Source organism: Pieris brassicae, chromosome 10 (assembly GCF_905147105.1).
Source record: "Pieris brassicae chromosome 10, ilPieBrab1.1, whole genome shotgun sequence".
Taxonomy (NCBI): domain Eukaryota; kingdom Metazoa; phylum Arthropoda; class Insecta; order Lepidoptera; family Pieridae; genus Pieris; species Pieris brassicae.
In genome coordinates this window covers 8,766,692-8,784,039 of record NC_059674.1, presented here as the reverse complement: position 1 = coordinate 8,784,039, position 17,348 = coordinate 8,766,692, and the positions used below count along the sequence as shown (strand labels likewise).

Here is a 17,348-nt window from a genome sequence, read left to right as displayed (position 1 = left end):
TCTCTTATGAAGACTAAAGACCAAGGAAACCATTCTTTTACACGGTAATAACAGTTTAAATGTTTAAAAAAGCGTTCACGAAACTCTCAGTTATTGTAGTCTATAATCATTATAAAACCAAATGAATCGCAAAATTTGTTGCTAAATGCAAAACTCCAACACAGATGGAGGAATTTCAGTATTTTTATTTTATTGATCTCTTGACTTCTGAGGATGACATCTTATGTGGAGAGAAAAATTGGAAAATATGTTTACGTTATTAATCTTGCTAATGCATATTTCTCGCAGGGCCAGTTGTATATTCTTGTGTTGAAAATCTTTCGGCTTTATTTGTTTCTGCAACAAATCAACAAACATAAAAATGATAAAATAATTTAACACAATGTTAGTGCTAAATTAGTCTCTATGGGGTAGCATAGCAAAATGTTTAAAATATTAGTATGTAGATATTAAAAAGATAGTCTTACTAAAAAAACACGTGTATGTACTTATATACACGTGCTAGAAGTTATACTTCATTCTTAAAATTGTATCTTTCGCCTTATTGTACGTTTGTAGAAAAGCGACACTAACAATAGAGAAAAGGTATTTAATACATTGAAGGTTTTGTTATAACGCATTATCTAGTTAAATAAATTTTATTTAAATATCACAAAAATATTTCTGCATAATTAAAGAAATGGACATTTTTTATTTTAAAATCTTGACTGTGCTAACTTCAGGATGTCGGTTTATTGTGACGGTGTGCTGGGGTCGGGTTTTATGTGACGGTGTGCGCGCGCATCGCAAAAATTTACTCTCATCATTTTTCCCTAACGTGACAAAAGAAGTATAACTTCAAAAACATATATCTGTAGGCAAAATTAAATTAAGATAGCAGATGTTTATAATAAAGTGTGTATATTATACCTGCTATAAAAAAGGATCAAAAACGTTTAATTCATCTGTTCGATGTGTTCGATGTTCTCAGATATAGAAATTTTGCCTGCTCATCATTCTACGATTAGAGCTTGTTTTTGCTAGTAGGCGAAGTGCGGTTGAATGTACCTGGGAATGCGAACAATCCAATTGTTCTCAGAGAATTGGAATAGTCCTGATATAGGTCGTGATCTAGATTACAGCTAGCTTTTTCGCTCAACTTCATTTACGTAGAATAAGGATGAGGTGTAATTCATTAGACAATAGCTGTTCTCTATATTTGCCTGAAATCAAGCCAATATTATGTGATGGAAATCATGAATAAATATTTTGTTTGCTTTTTTAAAGTTTTGCATATTTCATGATAATAGTATTCATGATAATAGCAACATATTTTGAGATTCATTTTTATTTATATTTATTATAAGAAATTACTTAAATCATTACTGAGAGTTTCGTGAACGTGCCTATGCGTGCCTATGCGACATGGTTTTTTAAATATTTAAACTGTTATTTAAATATTATTATTATATTACCCTATAAAAATAAAAGATAAATATAGCTATTCTATAATATAATAATCTACTCAGCGAGTGAACTCTTTTGTGGGCATATTTAATGTAATTTATGTATTTCTTATACGATTTCCTTACATAAGCAACATATTATTTCAAATGAATTAAATAATATAGTTAATCAGTGCATGGTTTATTTCAATCATCCAGCGCAAATGTTGAAACCAAACCGAACCTTGCAAGTGACTTACTTGAAATAATAAAAAAATCTAGAACCCTTTCAGTAAAAATATATTCTAACGAGACTCTATCACACAACAGTTTTCACTGAATACACATCAAAACAATGAGCGTGTAAAATAGGTGGTTTTAAATGCTCTGCTTTCCATTCAAAAGGCGCAGGAAGTTGTTACTCGTCAGACCCACCGACCACTGTCACCCGGTTGTAGGGCGACCATGTAGAATATTATATGACGGAAAGAGTAGGATAAGAAATGTAAATACGTAAGATGGCAGCTGACTTTAATGCCATTGCTCCAATATATATAATACTGCATTCTTGTCGGAGTCATATAAAGGGTAGAGCTATGACACCTAGATCTAGAGAAGAGCCATAGCGACCAATTTGTTCGATGAAGGCTATATCCCACATGTAAGCTTCATCATCCGATCAGTTCAGTAAGAAAGCTATATAAAGTCATCAGACTGCACCGTAAGACTATAAGACGTAATGTTAGCGCATCGTTGCGCGTTGACTCGCGACTTGATATCATATGTGCATGTCGAGATTCCATAATAGAAATGTTTGAGAAAGTAAAGAGCGATTTGAATCGTTGACGGCCTGTCACTTTCCGAGCGGCTGGACCCCTTGGTGTTGCGTAGAGATATGGGATCTCTCTGCATCTTCTACCGCATTCACGATGGAGAGTGTTCAGAGTAGTTGTTCGGACTAATACCATTATCATCGGACGTCAAGGCAGATTACAAAATACCATCCCTCTCACATTTTACGTCCGTCGTTCCACAACTGAGCGTTTCTTAAGGCAATTTCTACTGCGCGCCACCACTATGTGTGCTTCCCACAAAACTATTTTCGAACCAATTCGACTTAGGGTCCTTCAAGAAAGTCCTCCAAGAAAAGCGCCGGCAGCGTGCTTGCAAATCTTCTGGCAGTGTGGGTGTCCATGGTCGGTGGTATCACTTAACATCAGAAGAGCCTCCTGTCAGTATGCCTTCTGTAACATAAAAAGAAATTAGTAATGTAAACAAACAAATGTCTTCAGGGACATAAAAATCTCTTATTAAATTTGATGCAGGAAATATTTTCATCATTAAAAATCATGGACACCGCACACACGTCTGTTGTCGACCTAGATGTTGAACGGACTATTGTCGTGAGTGAAATGACAGTTTCACATATTAGGTAACTATCCGTGATACTAAAATTAGAAATGTGAAGCAATATTAACCATTATTAAAAACTCCATAGAATGTAGAACGGACTAGTCAATTTGAATCTATACGAATATTACAAAGAGAAAGGCTTTATGTGTTTGTTGCATAAATAATCACTGGACAGATTTTAAAAATACTACCAATAGTAGGGGGTGCCCACGCGGGATTTCGGGATTTACTACAGCGTGGCAGATTAATATACAGGTGGATACCTTGTACCTGGTTAAGTACCTCTACCAAATGTGAGCCCCATATATACAGTATGGCCGGCAAGGATAAAGTAGCAAAAAATTAATCATCAGAAATGCTCGAGCGCGTCAGATTAAGGTAGGGTAAGTTAATTACATGCTAAAAAGTATATATTTCACTAATCTGACAATTTGCAAGTGACGTAAAGATAGGGGAGGGCTGTAAAGTTCTAAAAAAAAAGTTATCTCGACATTTTCATGATGAAAAATATACAATCTGACGATTTCCACAAGCCGAAGTAAGAAAAATTGCGGCTGCATGATGCCTATATTAGTTTAAAAATATTAACAATGGGTAAAATTAACATAAAGTGTTCGCAACTCAATAGATCTATGTGACGCTCGAGTCCCCATTTAGCATCGTGAACTCTCCTACTATATCATCATATATAATCAAAGTCAAATTCAAAATAATTTATTCATTTAGGTAGCGCAACACTCGCGCGCGGTACACTTATGAACGTCAGTAAAGAAATACATATTAATGCTAAATGCTATTATATATTTGCAATTTTAGTTATTACATATTTTTCGAAGTTATTGCGGAAATTGATATTAATATTTACATTAAATAATGAATTGTACTACATTTTAACCTCTTTTCACAATCGAAAAGTCCCTCATTCTGCTGGCGCAATGGCCCAAAGTGTGTCTTAGCCTACGACACAAGAGAACCTTCGACGATTACGATGCTTCTTGCCAATCGGTCACATGGACCTCGTGCTGGCCTTCAATGGCGATAGATGGGCCCACCAACGCCCAGATATGCTATCTTTACACTTCAATCCTCTCCCATTCTCTCAAGGTGGCCCGACCATTTAACCCTGTACAGTATACTAAAATTAGTCAAGTCTAGAACAGTGTGAATTAATGTTATTAGAACAGAATGTTAAGAATTTCTGCGTACTGCGAGCAATTAGTTAACGTTGCGTAATTAAGTTTATCTATTTATAACTTATATATATATCTATAAGTTATAAATAGATGACAAAGTTTTATGATATATATATATATATATAAAACTTTGTTAAAATAGCTTTTTAGAGCTCGAACTATTTAAGAAAATAGTAGTCTTCTCTCCAACTTTGATTTCAATCCCTTTGGAGTAGAGACTCTTGGTCCATAGGGTTAAAGAGTACAAGCGCTAATTAAAGATTTAAGCTGGCACCTGGTAGATAGTACCCATGACGCCAGAGCTCGTGATTTCCTCGCTCAACGAATAGGTATCGAAGTACATCGAGGAAATTCCGCCAGCGTTAAATTATAGAAAGATAAAAAGATTGCACTGTCACGGGAACCGAAATTATAAACTTTATTTTAATTTTAATTTTAAATTTGTTGAAGTGAAACTTCTTTATCAGCGTTGTAAAAAAAATTACCGTCATATTTTTCGATTACGCGTCACATTATTCCTTTACGTGTCACATTTTTCCGTTACGCGCCATCTTTTTCTTGTCCCTACCACGGTTGATTCGAAGCCATTAATAACAAAAATAATTCTGTTACAATTAATGAAATTCTGTAATAATTTTAGTAGCAATAAGGTAAAATGAAATAATTCTATCATTTGTATTCATGTCTATTATAGTAAAAGCCTTTTGTTAAATATTATTTAATTTAACTTTATTTAACCAATTTCTGTAAAGACACATTATTTTTCAATGCAGGTTAATTAATTATTATTACTATGTAGTTTAGTACATGTGGGTTAGGTAATGTCAAATCATTTGTGACTAACGACAGAAAATCGACGATGTGTGTTAGTAAAAAAGATGCCGATATGATTATGCATCTTCTGAGTAATGGTAACGGTAACGGTAGAAAGTCGCTCACTTTAAAGTATTGTATTATATCTTTAATATAATCTTTAATTAACGGGACTACAAAAGGAAATGAAAACAATCGCTGCTAATGAGAAATAACGCGTAAACAAATAATGCGTTTATACACACGAAGAGTTATTAATATATGTATTTTCTAATTTATGTACACATACATTTTGTTTTTTCATCGTTTGAATGTTTTGAACCAGTTCAAAAAAATATTTTGCTATCGGCCTAAAATTGTTGTGATAATTTTATTTTGTTTGACCTTTTCTCGCCCAACCTTATTATCCTGACCTTTACACTTAAGAAAAATCAGTAGCGCTCCTTTTAACACGATACGAAAATGGTGTGTGGGGATTAAAGACTCTTTAAATCGAACAGGTGAGCCTACTGCCCGTTAGTCTGTCCTATAAATATACAGAATACTACATAATATGTATGTAAAACTACTTTAGAACCAATGTATCTGTGACAAAATGATAACTCTTTTCTGTGTCTGACAGTAAATGCAATACGTTTTTAACTAACTAAAATACTGTTTACTGATTTATTCATACATTTATAAGTTCTAAAAACAATGTGTAATATGTATGCAAAAAAAAATTATTCAAGAAAATATGACCTCACAACACACACATTTTACACATCAATTATATTAGTATTACCTCGACGTCCGTCGTTCCACAACTGAACGTTTTCTAATGCAGTTTTTGCCGGGCACCACCACTATGTGGAACCAGCTGCCCACTGAAGTATTTCCGAACTGATCCGACTTAGGGTCTTTCAAGAAAAGAGCATACTAATTCTTGAAAGCCCGGCAACGCACTTGCGAGCCTTCTGGCAATGTAAGTGTCTACGGGCGGCGGTATCACTTGATATAAGATGAGCCTGCTGCCCGTTACATAAAAAAATATGACGTGTTGAAATACTTTAGCAAAAGTGTTTAAATTACAAATTGGCCAGTTCCGTTTCCGGATTGGTATGACATGTGCTGTTTTCCATACATGGGGAAAAGGTTTATTGTAATCAATTGTTAACGGCAGTGAGAGAACATTATAAGAGTTTGCAAAGTTTAACGGAACTCAATCTGGACCGGGTCTATTATTTCGATTTTAGAATTTATATCTATACTGTTATGGAAATGCTGATTCATAAGAAAAGTTAATGTTAGGCTGAGAGATGGATTCATATACAGTGCAAAGATGATCCTTATACAAGGCAGGGATAGAGAAGCTTTTAATGTAATTCCAAAATAATTTACAAATTCTTAGTTGCTACATATATTTTGAAAATTCTAAAAGCGGTGTAGTATTGATCATATTTATTTTGCTGAAAGCTTTGACTCACTCGCGTTTTGTTACGATGTTATGTGGATTAGATTTTCCATTTCATAATTTGATTCAAAGAAATATATTTCGCTTTTTAGGTAATTCTTGACGTCCAACGGTTTCATGAGAACGTTTTCGTTTGTGTTTATTTGATTGGAATAGCAAAAATTTATTTGAAGATTATGGTCTATTTGCTGATCAATCATATACTTTTATAAAACTTTTTATAAACGACATAAGCAGTGTTGGCATTGTGGTTTTAGTATTTAATTCTCATCCCTGAGGTCGTAGGTACAAACCCCAGCTGTACACCAATGTTCTTTCTATGTGCGCACAGAAGGGTGATCACCTACTTGCCTATTAGATTGACAAGTGATCATAAAACAGATGCAGAAATCTGAGGCCCAGACCTAAAAAGGTTGCACCACTGATGATATAAAACGAAGATACACAATAACCAAAATTTCATTAAATCTCCAATATTTACCATTAAAGAAACCTTATATTTTATGGAATTTTATGGAATTTCCGTTATCTGTAAAAGACAACATTTTTGTATAAAACGGCCACCGTGTACATTTACACGATGCGTTGTCGGCCGTCAAAGATCTTTTTTTCTATTTATGTCTCTCGAATAAACTTCCCATGAATCCTTTTACGTTACAATACTAGGTCAAAACCAATAAAAGACCGCTCACGTATTGACTTAACGGGTCATATAAAACACTCGATTACCATTCAGTATATTAAGCCATTTCACACTTACCGCTTTTACGACCGTTTTTATACCTTTAACAAGATTTTCGGGTGCTTGAGATAAAACGTTAAGGATTTTTGATGTCCGTTATACTTTTGATGGGGTATTATTTTAATACAAGCAGTGTTGGCTTCAGCGTACAACTCTCATCCCTGAGGTTTGGTCCCCGGCTGTACACCAATGGACTTTCTTTCTATAGGAAACCGGCTTGTCTTAGACCCAAAAGGTGGGTCGTGTGTCAGGCTTAGGATGCCGTTCACCTATTTGTCTATTTGACTAAGAAATACAGCAATCTGAGTCCCAGACCTAAAAAGGTTGTAGCGCCTCTCATTTAGTCTTTTAATACTTAGAAAAATACATCTGGTTCATGAGTTGTAATGAGTTATTTCTACATAATTAAAGAAATTGACATTTTTTATTTTAAAATGTTGACTATGCTAACTTCAAGGTGCCATATTTTGTGACGGTGTCGGTATTTTGTGACGATGGGTGCGCACATCGTAAAAATTTACTCACATCATTTTCCCCTAACGCACCAAAAGAAGTACAACTTCAAAAACATAATTTAAAAAAGATTTAAAAAGTTTTTTTTTGCTAAAACTTACTGTCCGTATCTCATTTCGAAAGTTGAAGATTCATTGCTATTTTAATTTGGGAAGCCGTGCTGCTAAAGAATTACTTGTGGTTAGACCACACCATAGTGTTTTATTTACAGAATAACCCTTGACCAGTCATAGTCAGGAAGAGACAGCCAATCACTCACGGACAAATTTTTTATTACACTAATACCTGAATGAGAAGTAGTATTTTAACAATTATGTACTGTTTTATTTATTACCATTATTTTATTGCGTTCTGCTAATATTTCGTTAATATTCGATTTTACAGATACATCATAATAACTCATCAGTTATTACAATTTAACTAAAGAATAGTTAAATTTTATTTAAAAATTGCATTATAAATATTGTCAGTATACACGACTCATTAGTCGTGTCGGACCAGTCTCAATAGAGAATTACCCGTCAGTAAAGTTTTATGGCGATAGAAAGATCTGCATAAACTGCATTGGACTAATGAAAACTACTATATTTCTCTATTTTATGATCCATTAGATATTTTAATCGACCGTTAATAGTGTTGTGCATAAACTCAGCTCTGCCATTAAAAAAGTGATAAAAAGAGTAATCTCATTGTATTTAAAGCTGATCCTTTGAGCTTTAGGATATACTCATATAGTTATGAGCGTGCATTTTTACCGCATTTTTACGATTATAACCGTAGTTAACGAGTACAGGGACACGCAGTTTCGTACTTTGTTGGTTTAGCGGTATAGCGAATTTTTTTAGTAACGAGAAACAAGAGCAAAAATTTAATTTCTCTCATTTGTTATTTGAAGAAAGAGTAATTTTTTAATGTTCTTAAATATTTATAAAAAGTTTTTCTAAAATAGTAGAGTCTAATATATAAATATGTTATAGTTTAGTGACAATTTGAGGACATAAGTTTAAGTTAACAGCCTTATTTAACCATTATTTTAATTTAGTAGGCCTGTTAAACTGATATTCTATTTATTTCGAAACATTAATTAATCTTCTCTCTAACCATGTAGAAATAGTATACACATATAATATACATAGGAAGACATCGCTTTCCTTAAGGCATAATGATATTATATTTTGCATATCTCTGAGATAATGGCATTGAGTAATCCAGCGGCACTTGAGCTACCGAAATAGTTTTCTCAACTGTTACATAACAAAAAGTTTAGTTAACATTCCTCAACATAGCTAGAAGTCGCTCATATAAACCGTAGAACGTCGTAGAGCTATCTTAGCATATGTAGAACGTTGTAGACGTCTACGATAATCCCAGTCTACAAAATGAGTAGCAAATCTGCTGAAATAGAAAACTTGCCAGAGCTTTGGAGCGTCTAGAGGTATAATTTTACTAATCTGATAGTGAATTGAGATATTTTTTCAATTTGAAAGTAAAGTACAAATGCTTTATCTTATTACATACCTGCTGATGTTGTTCTATGGAAATGTCAAACGTACGTTAGCGTTTTACGCAAAAACTATGTTCGTAATTATTGCTAAGCCCGATTTTACACCCTCAATATAATGTTTTACTAAGACAGAAGTTAAGAGTCATCTTAATTTTATGGGTATATTCGATGACATATTTAAGTCGACGACATATAAGACTGTAAAAAATAGATACATTGTTCCGCAGCCTTAGACACTTATTGATACACGTTCATTTATATAAGGATGTTTCGCACTATTTGATGCATTTATGGTGTACTTGCTGCCCGTGAATTGTTTTCCCCTTTATATGACATATTACATATCTTTTTAGTAACTACATACCAACCTACATTTTGAAAATAAAATATTTTTTTGTAATTTATCTCCAAATTTTCTGTCCAAAAAGTATGAATAAAAAATACTTGAATATGTTTACTCTCTTCTTATCAACAGATTTTGTGATTAAATGAATCACAAAATTATTTAATATTTACACAGATTTATAAAACAATCCAGATGAGACAACTCTTATACTACAACTTATCACGTCAATAAAGAAATATTATTTCAATTATTCAAATCGCCCATAAAATTCGCAAACAAACTCTGCAATAAGATATGGTAACGAGCCGTCGAATTGACTGAATTGAATTCATTCGTATGCGGGACTCGTCATCCGCGGCTACAATTGCCTCGTTACACTGACATACAATATTTATTACGTCGTATTTCATCCAATCTGTCTGCTTACAAATTACTTCCAATAAAGGTATCCTTTCAAATTAGAGAAAATAAAAGCGTGGATCCGATTACACCTGTTTTAACAACATCAGTTTGAAATGTTTTGCGGTTGAAATTAATGATTAATTATACAGTAATATTGAAATATAATTGCCTAAATAATATTGAAAATTAAAAAAAAACATTCATCAAAATTGTTTGTGTCGTACACGACAATTACATCCTGTATATTGTTTAAAAATTATCCTGTTGTGGCTGCCAAGTCTAGAGCTAGGGTTGTTATGGTTAAGATATCGTATATAAACACATATAAATATTTAATACGAATCTTGGTTTTGCGCACCACATAGATATAACATGCAAAAAGGCTAACAAAAACATGTTTCATATTACGAATAGCTTGTGGCTTCACGAATATCAGTACAATTAAAATTTTATACAATACGTTAGTGAGAAGTCACTTGGAGTGCAACGCAATGGTGTGGGCCCCATATGACTAAATACAGTCTCATTTAGAGCACGGACAAAATAAATTCACCTGCTGACTCTAAAAGAGACGGTATAGATATATCCTTTGTATCCGCTTATGTACCCGATCCTGTTTCTGGGCATGGTGAGTTATGAACAGTGTATTTATTTTAGATACTTTCGGGTCGGTACCGAGTAAAAAGCTGAGGTTTCCGTCTAAACTTTTGGATGTACCGCATGCACATTCCAACTTGTTTAGCGAAGCGCCACTCACGCGAGCAATACAAATATTAAACAAAATTTCTATTGAGGTAGACCTATTTGTTTGTATACTGGCTGGGTTCACAAGAGTTGCTTGCTATATTGTTAAGATTTAGGTATAAAAATTTATTTTTGTAATGTTATTTATGTAGGATAATCGGTGTGGTTTTATTTGATTAGTCGTTCTTTCGTATTAATAGTAACTGTTAATATAGCATAGGGATGTGGAATGAATAAAAAATAAAATTTAATCCATCAAACACAGGGTTGATTTCTACTACTACTACTCAGTAGTACTAAAATCAGTATTTAAAAAAAAGGCAGGTATCTGCTCTATACTTCTGAAAAGCGGGCGGTAAATTGTATTTTAGTATACAAACTGGTAGTAGATTAAAATGGAAAACTTGTTTAAAAATTACGATTCTCACAATATAGCTTATTTAATCTCTGTGTAGTAAAGAAATATGTTGTGATAAAAAATTTAACAATCCTCCTTAATATTAGGTTAATATGAAATTGGCATTTTGTATTAGAGGAATAAAAAGTAGATTTATTAAATACAAAATATCTAATTTATCAAAGTATGGACCATTGTTATGTTTGCACTTTTACCATCTTATAGATAGTAATTGAATCCTTTACTAAAAACACCATACCGAAGGGAATGAATAAAATCTTAGAAGGCGGTTTTGATGCGGTAGAGATCATTTTTTACCTTGTAAGAATTTAGAAGATAACCAAGGTCGGTCTGTCTGTTGGAGTACGGTGGATGTCTTAAGACGCGATATTACATGTTTTCCATTTTATAATAGAGTGACGCACGGAAAAAAAATTAAACGGGAAAATGAAATGAATCCTGATTTAAAAAAAAAACGCACACCTATAATAAAATGTTTATGTTTTAAAAATTAAGTTTGAAAAAAAATTCAAGTAAAAGTGGAATTCCTTACCAAAGATATTTGAGGTCAAAGTGGCCAGTACGACCAAACGCCAATTTTATATGGACTTCTACCTTTTTTTTTCTATATATATAAACATCTGCAATCAGCCTCTTGACTTTTATCAGATTTTATGATATAATTTTGAGGCAATTGGGGAATGCAAATCCAATCATTTGTTTTTCCTCCGTAACTTGCAAACTATCAAACTGCGGTGCGGTATCAAGTGTCTAGCGTTTCCAAGGCCCGAAGCTAGGGGATTGACGTGTTGCTCGTCTCCTTTTGTATTGTTCGGTTGATCTTTTAATGTCTTAATTAGTGGTAATCCCCTAATATATCTGGACTTCAGGCGCACCGTTCATATTTCACAGTGTTTTGTTTTGTAGCCGCTTTAGGACTTCGATAATAAAGCAGCTTGCAGACCTCCAGAGCTGTATCCCATAGGACTATATTGGTTTTATGACAGTTTTGTAAATGAGAAGTTTATTCTCCAGAATGAGTGCGGCTTTTCTACCTAAAAGCCAGTTCGTGTTACGAAGTTTATTATTAGCATTCTCTTTATTGGATTTTATATGGTCTTGCCATGCGTTTGTCCATGTGCAATTCCAAGTTTTGGCTGTAGCGCGTTTTGAAGAGATATATAATGGCCTAATTTTTATGTTATATAAGTCAAATGGGCAGTAGGCTCACTTGATGTTAAGTAATATATGGACACTCACATTGCCCGAAGGCTTGCAAGGTCGTTGCCGGCCTTAACATATAGCTAGATATAATTCTGTATCTAATAATGAACGATTAATATATAATTACATGAGTAAAATACAAAACTATTATACACACATATATATATAAAGCACTTTTGAAATTTTTACAAAATTAAGTTAAATATATTTAAAAAATAACTCTAGCCGCCCTTTCCAAAAGGATAAGAACCTCCATATTTACTCTTTTAAAATAGTTTATACAAAACTTTCTATGTATGCATTGATGATTGATGATAAATGTATTTAAACAAAAAGGTATATTTTTTCTTAAGAATTCCATAACTATGAATACTAATTTTATTTAAAGAAAACAAGAACTATGCGTAGTTAGCCTTATTGTATGTTTCTGCCTCGCATCTCGGTCAAAGTAAGTAACAACAAAATTAGCCGACTTCCAACACTACCCGCGCTTAACCACTTAATGGTACTTCTGAGAGCACGTTAGTTTAATTATTCACTGAGGAGAGAAAATTATAGAGAGCTTAGAAATAACTTTCAATTACTACATTTTTCATTCAAACAAACTAATGTCTCAGGTGCGCTTTCTAATATGTCTTTTTAAATTATATTATCACTAATATTGAATTATTTTTCAAATAAAACTTTAAATTTACAGTACGTGAATATTTTGTTAATTCATTTTTTAAGTTGGACTTAGAAAACTTGCTATATTGCGCTTTTAAATCGGCCAGATGTTTCTTTTAAGTGATGTTTGTAAGGAGAGGAAACCATGCTATATTTAAGTCTAACAAATCCGATTCAAGTAAATTAAATATACAAATAAATTTGTCTTATGTATATTTCTTTGAGCACAAGAAAGGAATTACAATATAATTCCAAGTACGTTATAAAAAGCTCCAATACCTTTCTTAAGATTACAGTTCTTTCTATGGTAAAGTATCAAAGAGATCATAAATAATGTATAGATATTGAATAAACTTGTATAACAAAAGATGGAACAGAATACAGATTTCTTTCAATACGTCATATTGTGTACCGATAGTGAATAAATGAATTTCAAATATGTTACGAGTATTATATATGTTACTTGTGTTTCTAACCTTTTGACTAATCATTTGATAGATAAATGTTTATTTGATCGCGGTTTATTATTATTAAGCCAGTGGAGCAACCCTAAATGGGCCTCAGTATGCATTCGTTTCTTCGATAATTTTTATTTTAAAGATATATAGGTGATCAGTCCTTTCTTTGCTTGACACAAGCTATCATTTTTTTTGAGGCATGCCAGTTTACTTCACAGTACTGAAAGATAAATGGTGAACAGACAGAGGTCGTACCTACGACCTCAGACTCTCTTGTAGCTAATATATAACAACAGCATATTATCAAACAAAGGTGTGTGACATATCCGAGTGGTATATCGTCCAATTTTCAAATAGATGTATGAGATTTTCTACCCGAAACATATGTTTTTTGATAGAGAATCGATCATAAGACGTCAAACCTTAACGCTATTTGCGATACCCCAAACGTCTAACGGCGGACTGAAAAGTTCATAGACTGACACATAGGTGGCACTACAAGTATTAATTTAATTAATACCCAACCTTCAAAAGTTTATAAATTTAACAACTGTCGTACTATTAGTTTGTCAGATATAGTATTTTGTGTGAAAGAACTTTTCTTTGTAAGTATAATTGAATATATTTGTTTTTACAGACCCATACAGGGCCTCGTATATCCAGTGCAACGAAACCATAGTCCTGTCTCACTCTTACCAACACGCTACGGTCTCGAGCCCCGGCTTTCCTCGACCGTATCCAGACGATGCCGAGTGCGTGACCGAAATCCGTGCACCACCACAACATTCTATAAGGCTGCACTTTGAAGAACTGCTGACGGAACATGAACCTCAGTAAGTATTTATACTAAATTTAGGTCATTGAAACCTTTTCCAATCAGAAACGCCTGCGTTGGTATTCTGAAACTTTCAATACAAAGTAATACAAAGTTTTTGTATGTAATCTCGATATAGTTCTGTCAATATCTGCAGCGCTGATATCACATATGGCGTGCTGATGCCGTTCTTGCTACTTTTAAAAAGGAGTATAAGAACTGTGAAAAAGTGTAGTTGTGACGCAGTTATGCACAACAGTTATCTCTCTCCAATGATCTGTCTCAATAAGGACTAAACGCCACGCCTGTGATGAATATAACCGAGGAACTTTATTTATTTAACACCTCAACTTTTTAAATAATCTTTTCAATAAGTATTATAGTAATAAAGAATAAATATTTGATACATATTGAATGTGTATAGAGTTGAATTTTTTGGGTAAGGAACACAAAACGCTTTAAAATTTTACGTATACTTCGCTTGGTTTTAAGCTGGAAAAAGAATCGCATATGATAATCATTATTTAGATAATATAGCTCCATATTAAAAGGCCCATTCCGTCCAAAGCTGTGTTGTTAATGTAATAGGTAAATCCATATTAAGTAATGTGGCACTAAGTTTATGTTTAGAAGTTACTTAGTAAATGCTGCACAAATATGTAAACACATCTAGGATAACTATTAGGATAAAACATTTATTAAGCTTTCGTTTCCAAGCATGAGCCAATGAGGAAGCCAATGTAATATCATCACATCATCATCATCGGTGGCAACTGCCAAATCCCCGTTGCATGTCTCATATCAAAAACGGGTGAAATACTTTTAGAACGATGGGTTTATCGGTATGTAGAACGGCAACGCACCTTTGAGCCCTCTGGCAATGTATGTGTCTATGGACGATATCACTTAAGATCAGGTGAGCCTCCTACACTTTAACCCCATTTTCTATATGCAAACAAAGAACATAAACGGTGCCAAAGCTTATGACAAACATGTAAGGTGAACAAACACGGTAGGTATCCTGGCATAGTTTAAATAAACAATACAAAATTATAAGTACCCACACAGCGTAAACAGTTTTATGACGTGGATTATCGCACAAACAAATAAATCACGCACAAATCCAAACAAATAGCAGTACATCATATTTTGTTTGTTCGTAATTACAAAAGCTTGTTTTTGGATTAATTTAGTATATTTTACTTGTAACGTTTACATATGAAATTGACGTTTTGTCGTTCTGCCCACTTTGAAAGTTATTTGGAATTCCTTGGTTAGGAATTTCAAATTCCTTGATTTGACTTCGAAAACCCGGAAAATGGAAAAACATGAAATATCCCGTTATTTATGAGTACGAGATCTACCGTGGCACCAGTGCTGCAGAATAGGCTTAAAGGATTAATGATGGGTATGGCGGCGGTGCAAACGAAAACACAAAGCGTTTTTATTGTTAATGTTTACGTTCTGAAAATTTCAAGCTGCAGAACAAGCCCCGGCCGGAGACCAAAGTTGATAACGAAGAATTGAAGGCTATTGCGGAAGCGGACCCACCGCAAACCGAGTTAGCTCCAGGCTGCGATGTTAGTGATAAAACTGAATTTGAACTTGAAGCAAATTGGGAAGGTGAAAAACCTCACGAATTTAGTAAAGCATATCGACAAACACGCGTTGACTGCTGCATTACATTACTCAACGGGCACATGGATGAAGGGACTTTAAATTGAATCATTCCTGTGATGAAAAGTGGATCCTCTAGGATAAATGCTTATCGCAATGGCTGAACTCAGCCAAACCAGCCAAATTGTACCCCAAGCCGAAATTGATTGCGAAACGGTACTTCTGAGCGTTTGGTGGACTAGAAACTGACCAGATAATGACGGCAGATGCCTCTTTTCAGACTCTGCAAACCATGATGGAAAAGGTTCACGCTTCAAGCTTCACGACAACGCTAAATCAGTCACTGGACAAGAAACTGCTACCAAACATCTACAGTAGTCCCTGGACCTTGCTAGAACAGATAACCATTGTTTTCGAAATTTGGATAAATTCTTGTCTTCAAAGATTTTATTGATTCTCGTCGGAATAGTGTTTTAAGGAAAGAGATTAATGAACTATCTATAAAAAAAGTACGTAGATAACAATGGTACTTTGATTATATTAAATATATCTATTTAATAAAAATCTTTTTTTTTAAATACAAAACTCCAATGTAAGAACCTAATATATATCAAGGCTTTAGGTCGAAATACAGTAATTAATATGCTCACCACTTGTCAATTATAACGTATGTTAACAAAACGTTTTGTCCATCTCAAAATCAATGAATTATAACATATTTTTGCGAATTTCAGCTTATACAAATCTTTGTACTTTACACATTTTTAATATTTGTTTTATTAAGTTAATAGCTTATATTAATTTATGTTTAATGTTGCCATTTTGACGACTAAAAGATTTTTTAAACTTTAAATCCACGTTATTCACAAAACAACCGCAAATAATGCGAATAATCCATACATTAATAATAAATGAATATGTTGACATCAATCGTTGTAAAATATAACCGCATCGTTAAAGCCAGGATTATCATAATGGGAGCGCTATTACCTGCCTATTTTTATTACAATCATATATTAATAAATATAATTATTACGTGGGTAACACTGAAAATACTTTAACCGACGACCAGAAACACCTTCGCATGGACTGGTGTCGCCAAATGATAGATAAGTTATCTACCGCTATTAATAGCGGTGACTCAAATGCTGTATTTGACATCATCACAGGTGATGAAAGCTGGATATATTGCTACAAACCCGAAACCAAAAGACAATCAGCTTAGTGGGTGTTTCCTTTCGAGGATCGGCCAACTAAGGTAAAGAAAAGAAAAAGTCAAGGAAAAAAGATGATTGCTTCATTCTTTGGTCGGAAAAGTCATTTCGCGACAGTTGTGCTATAAGTTGGAAGGACAATTACTGCAGACTGGTATGTCAATCGCTTTTTGCCTGTTGTCTTCGAAAAAATTCGACAGCAGCACCCTCGAAGCAGGATTCTCCTTCACCAAGGCCTCAGCGAACTCTGCAAAACGGTCTGTTAAATATTTGACTATGGCAGATGTCGAGATTATAAGTCATCCGCCATACAGTCTTGACTTGGCGCCCTGCGACTTTCATTTATTCCAAGAACTAAAGATAAAATTCGAAGTATTCGCTTTGCCATAGAAGAGACTCCTAAGAAAGAAT

General features: G+C 33.7%; 1 protein-coding gene across 1 annotated transcript in view; it reads left to right on the top strand.

Annotated features, from left to right (window-relative positions):
- The window catches only part of LOC123714963, a 175,332-nt gene that overhangs the window by 114,930 nt on the left and 43,054 nt on the right, over positions 1–17,348 (top strand). The window contains exon 8 of the mRNA XM_045669677.1: positions 13,930–14,125. Coding sequence (XP_045525633.1) covers positions 13,930–14,125 — 196 coding nt within the window. The remainder of the gene's footprint in view (positions 1–13,929; positions 14,126–17,348) is intronic.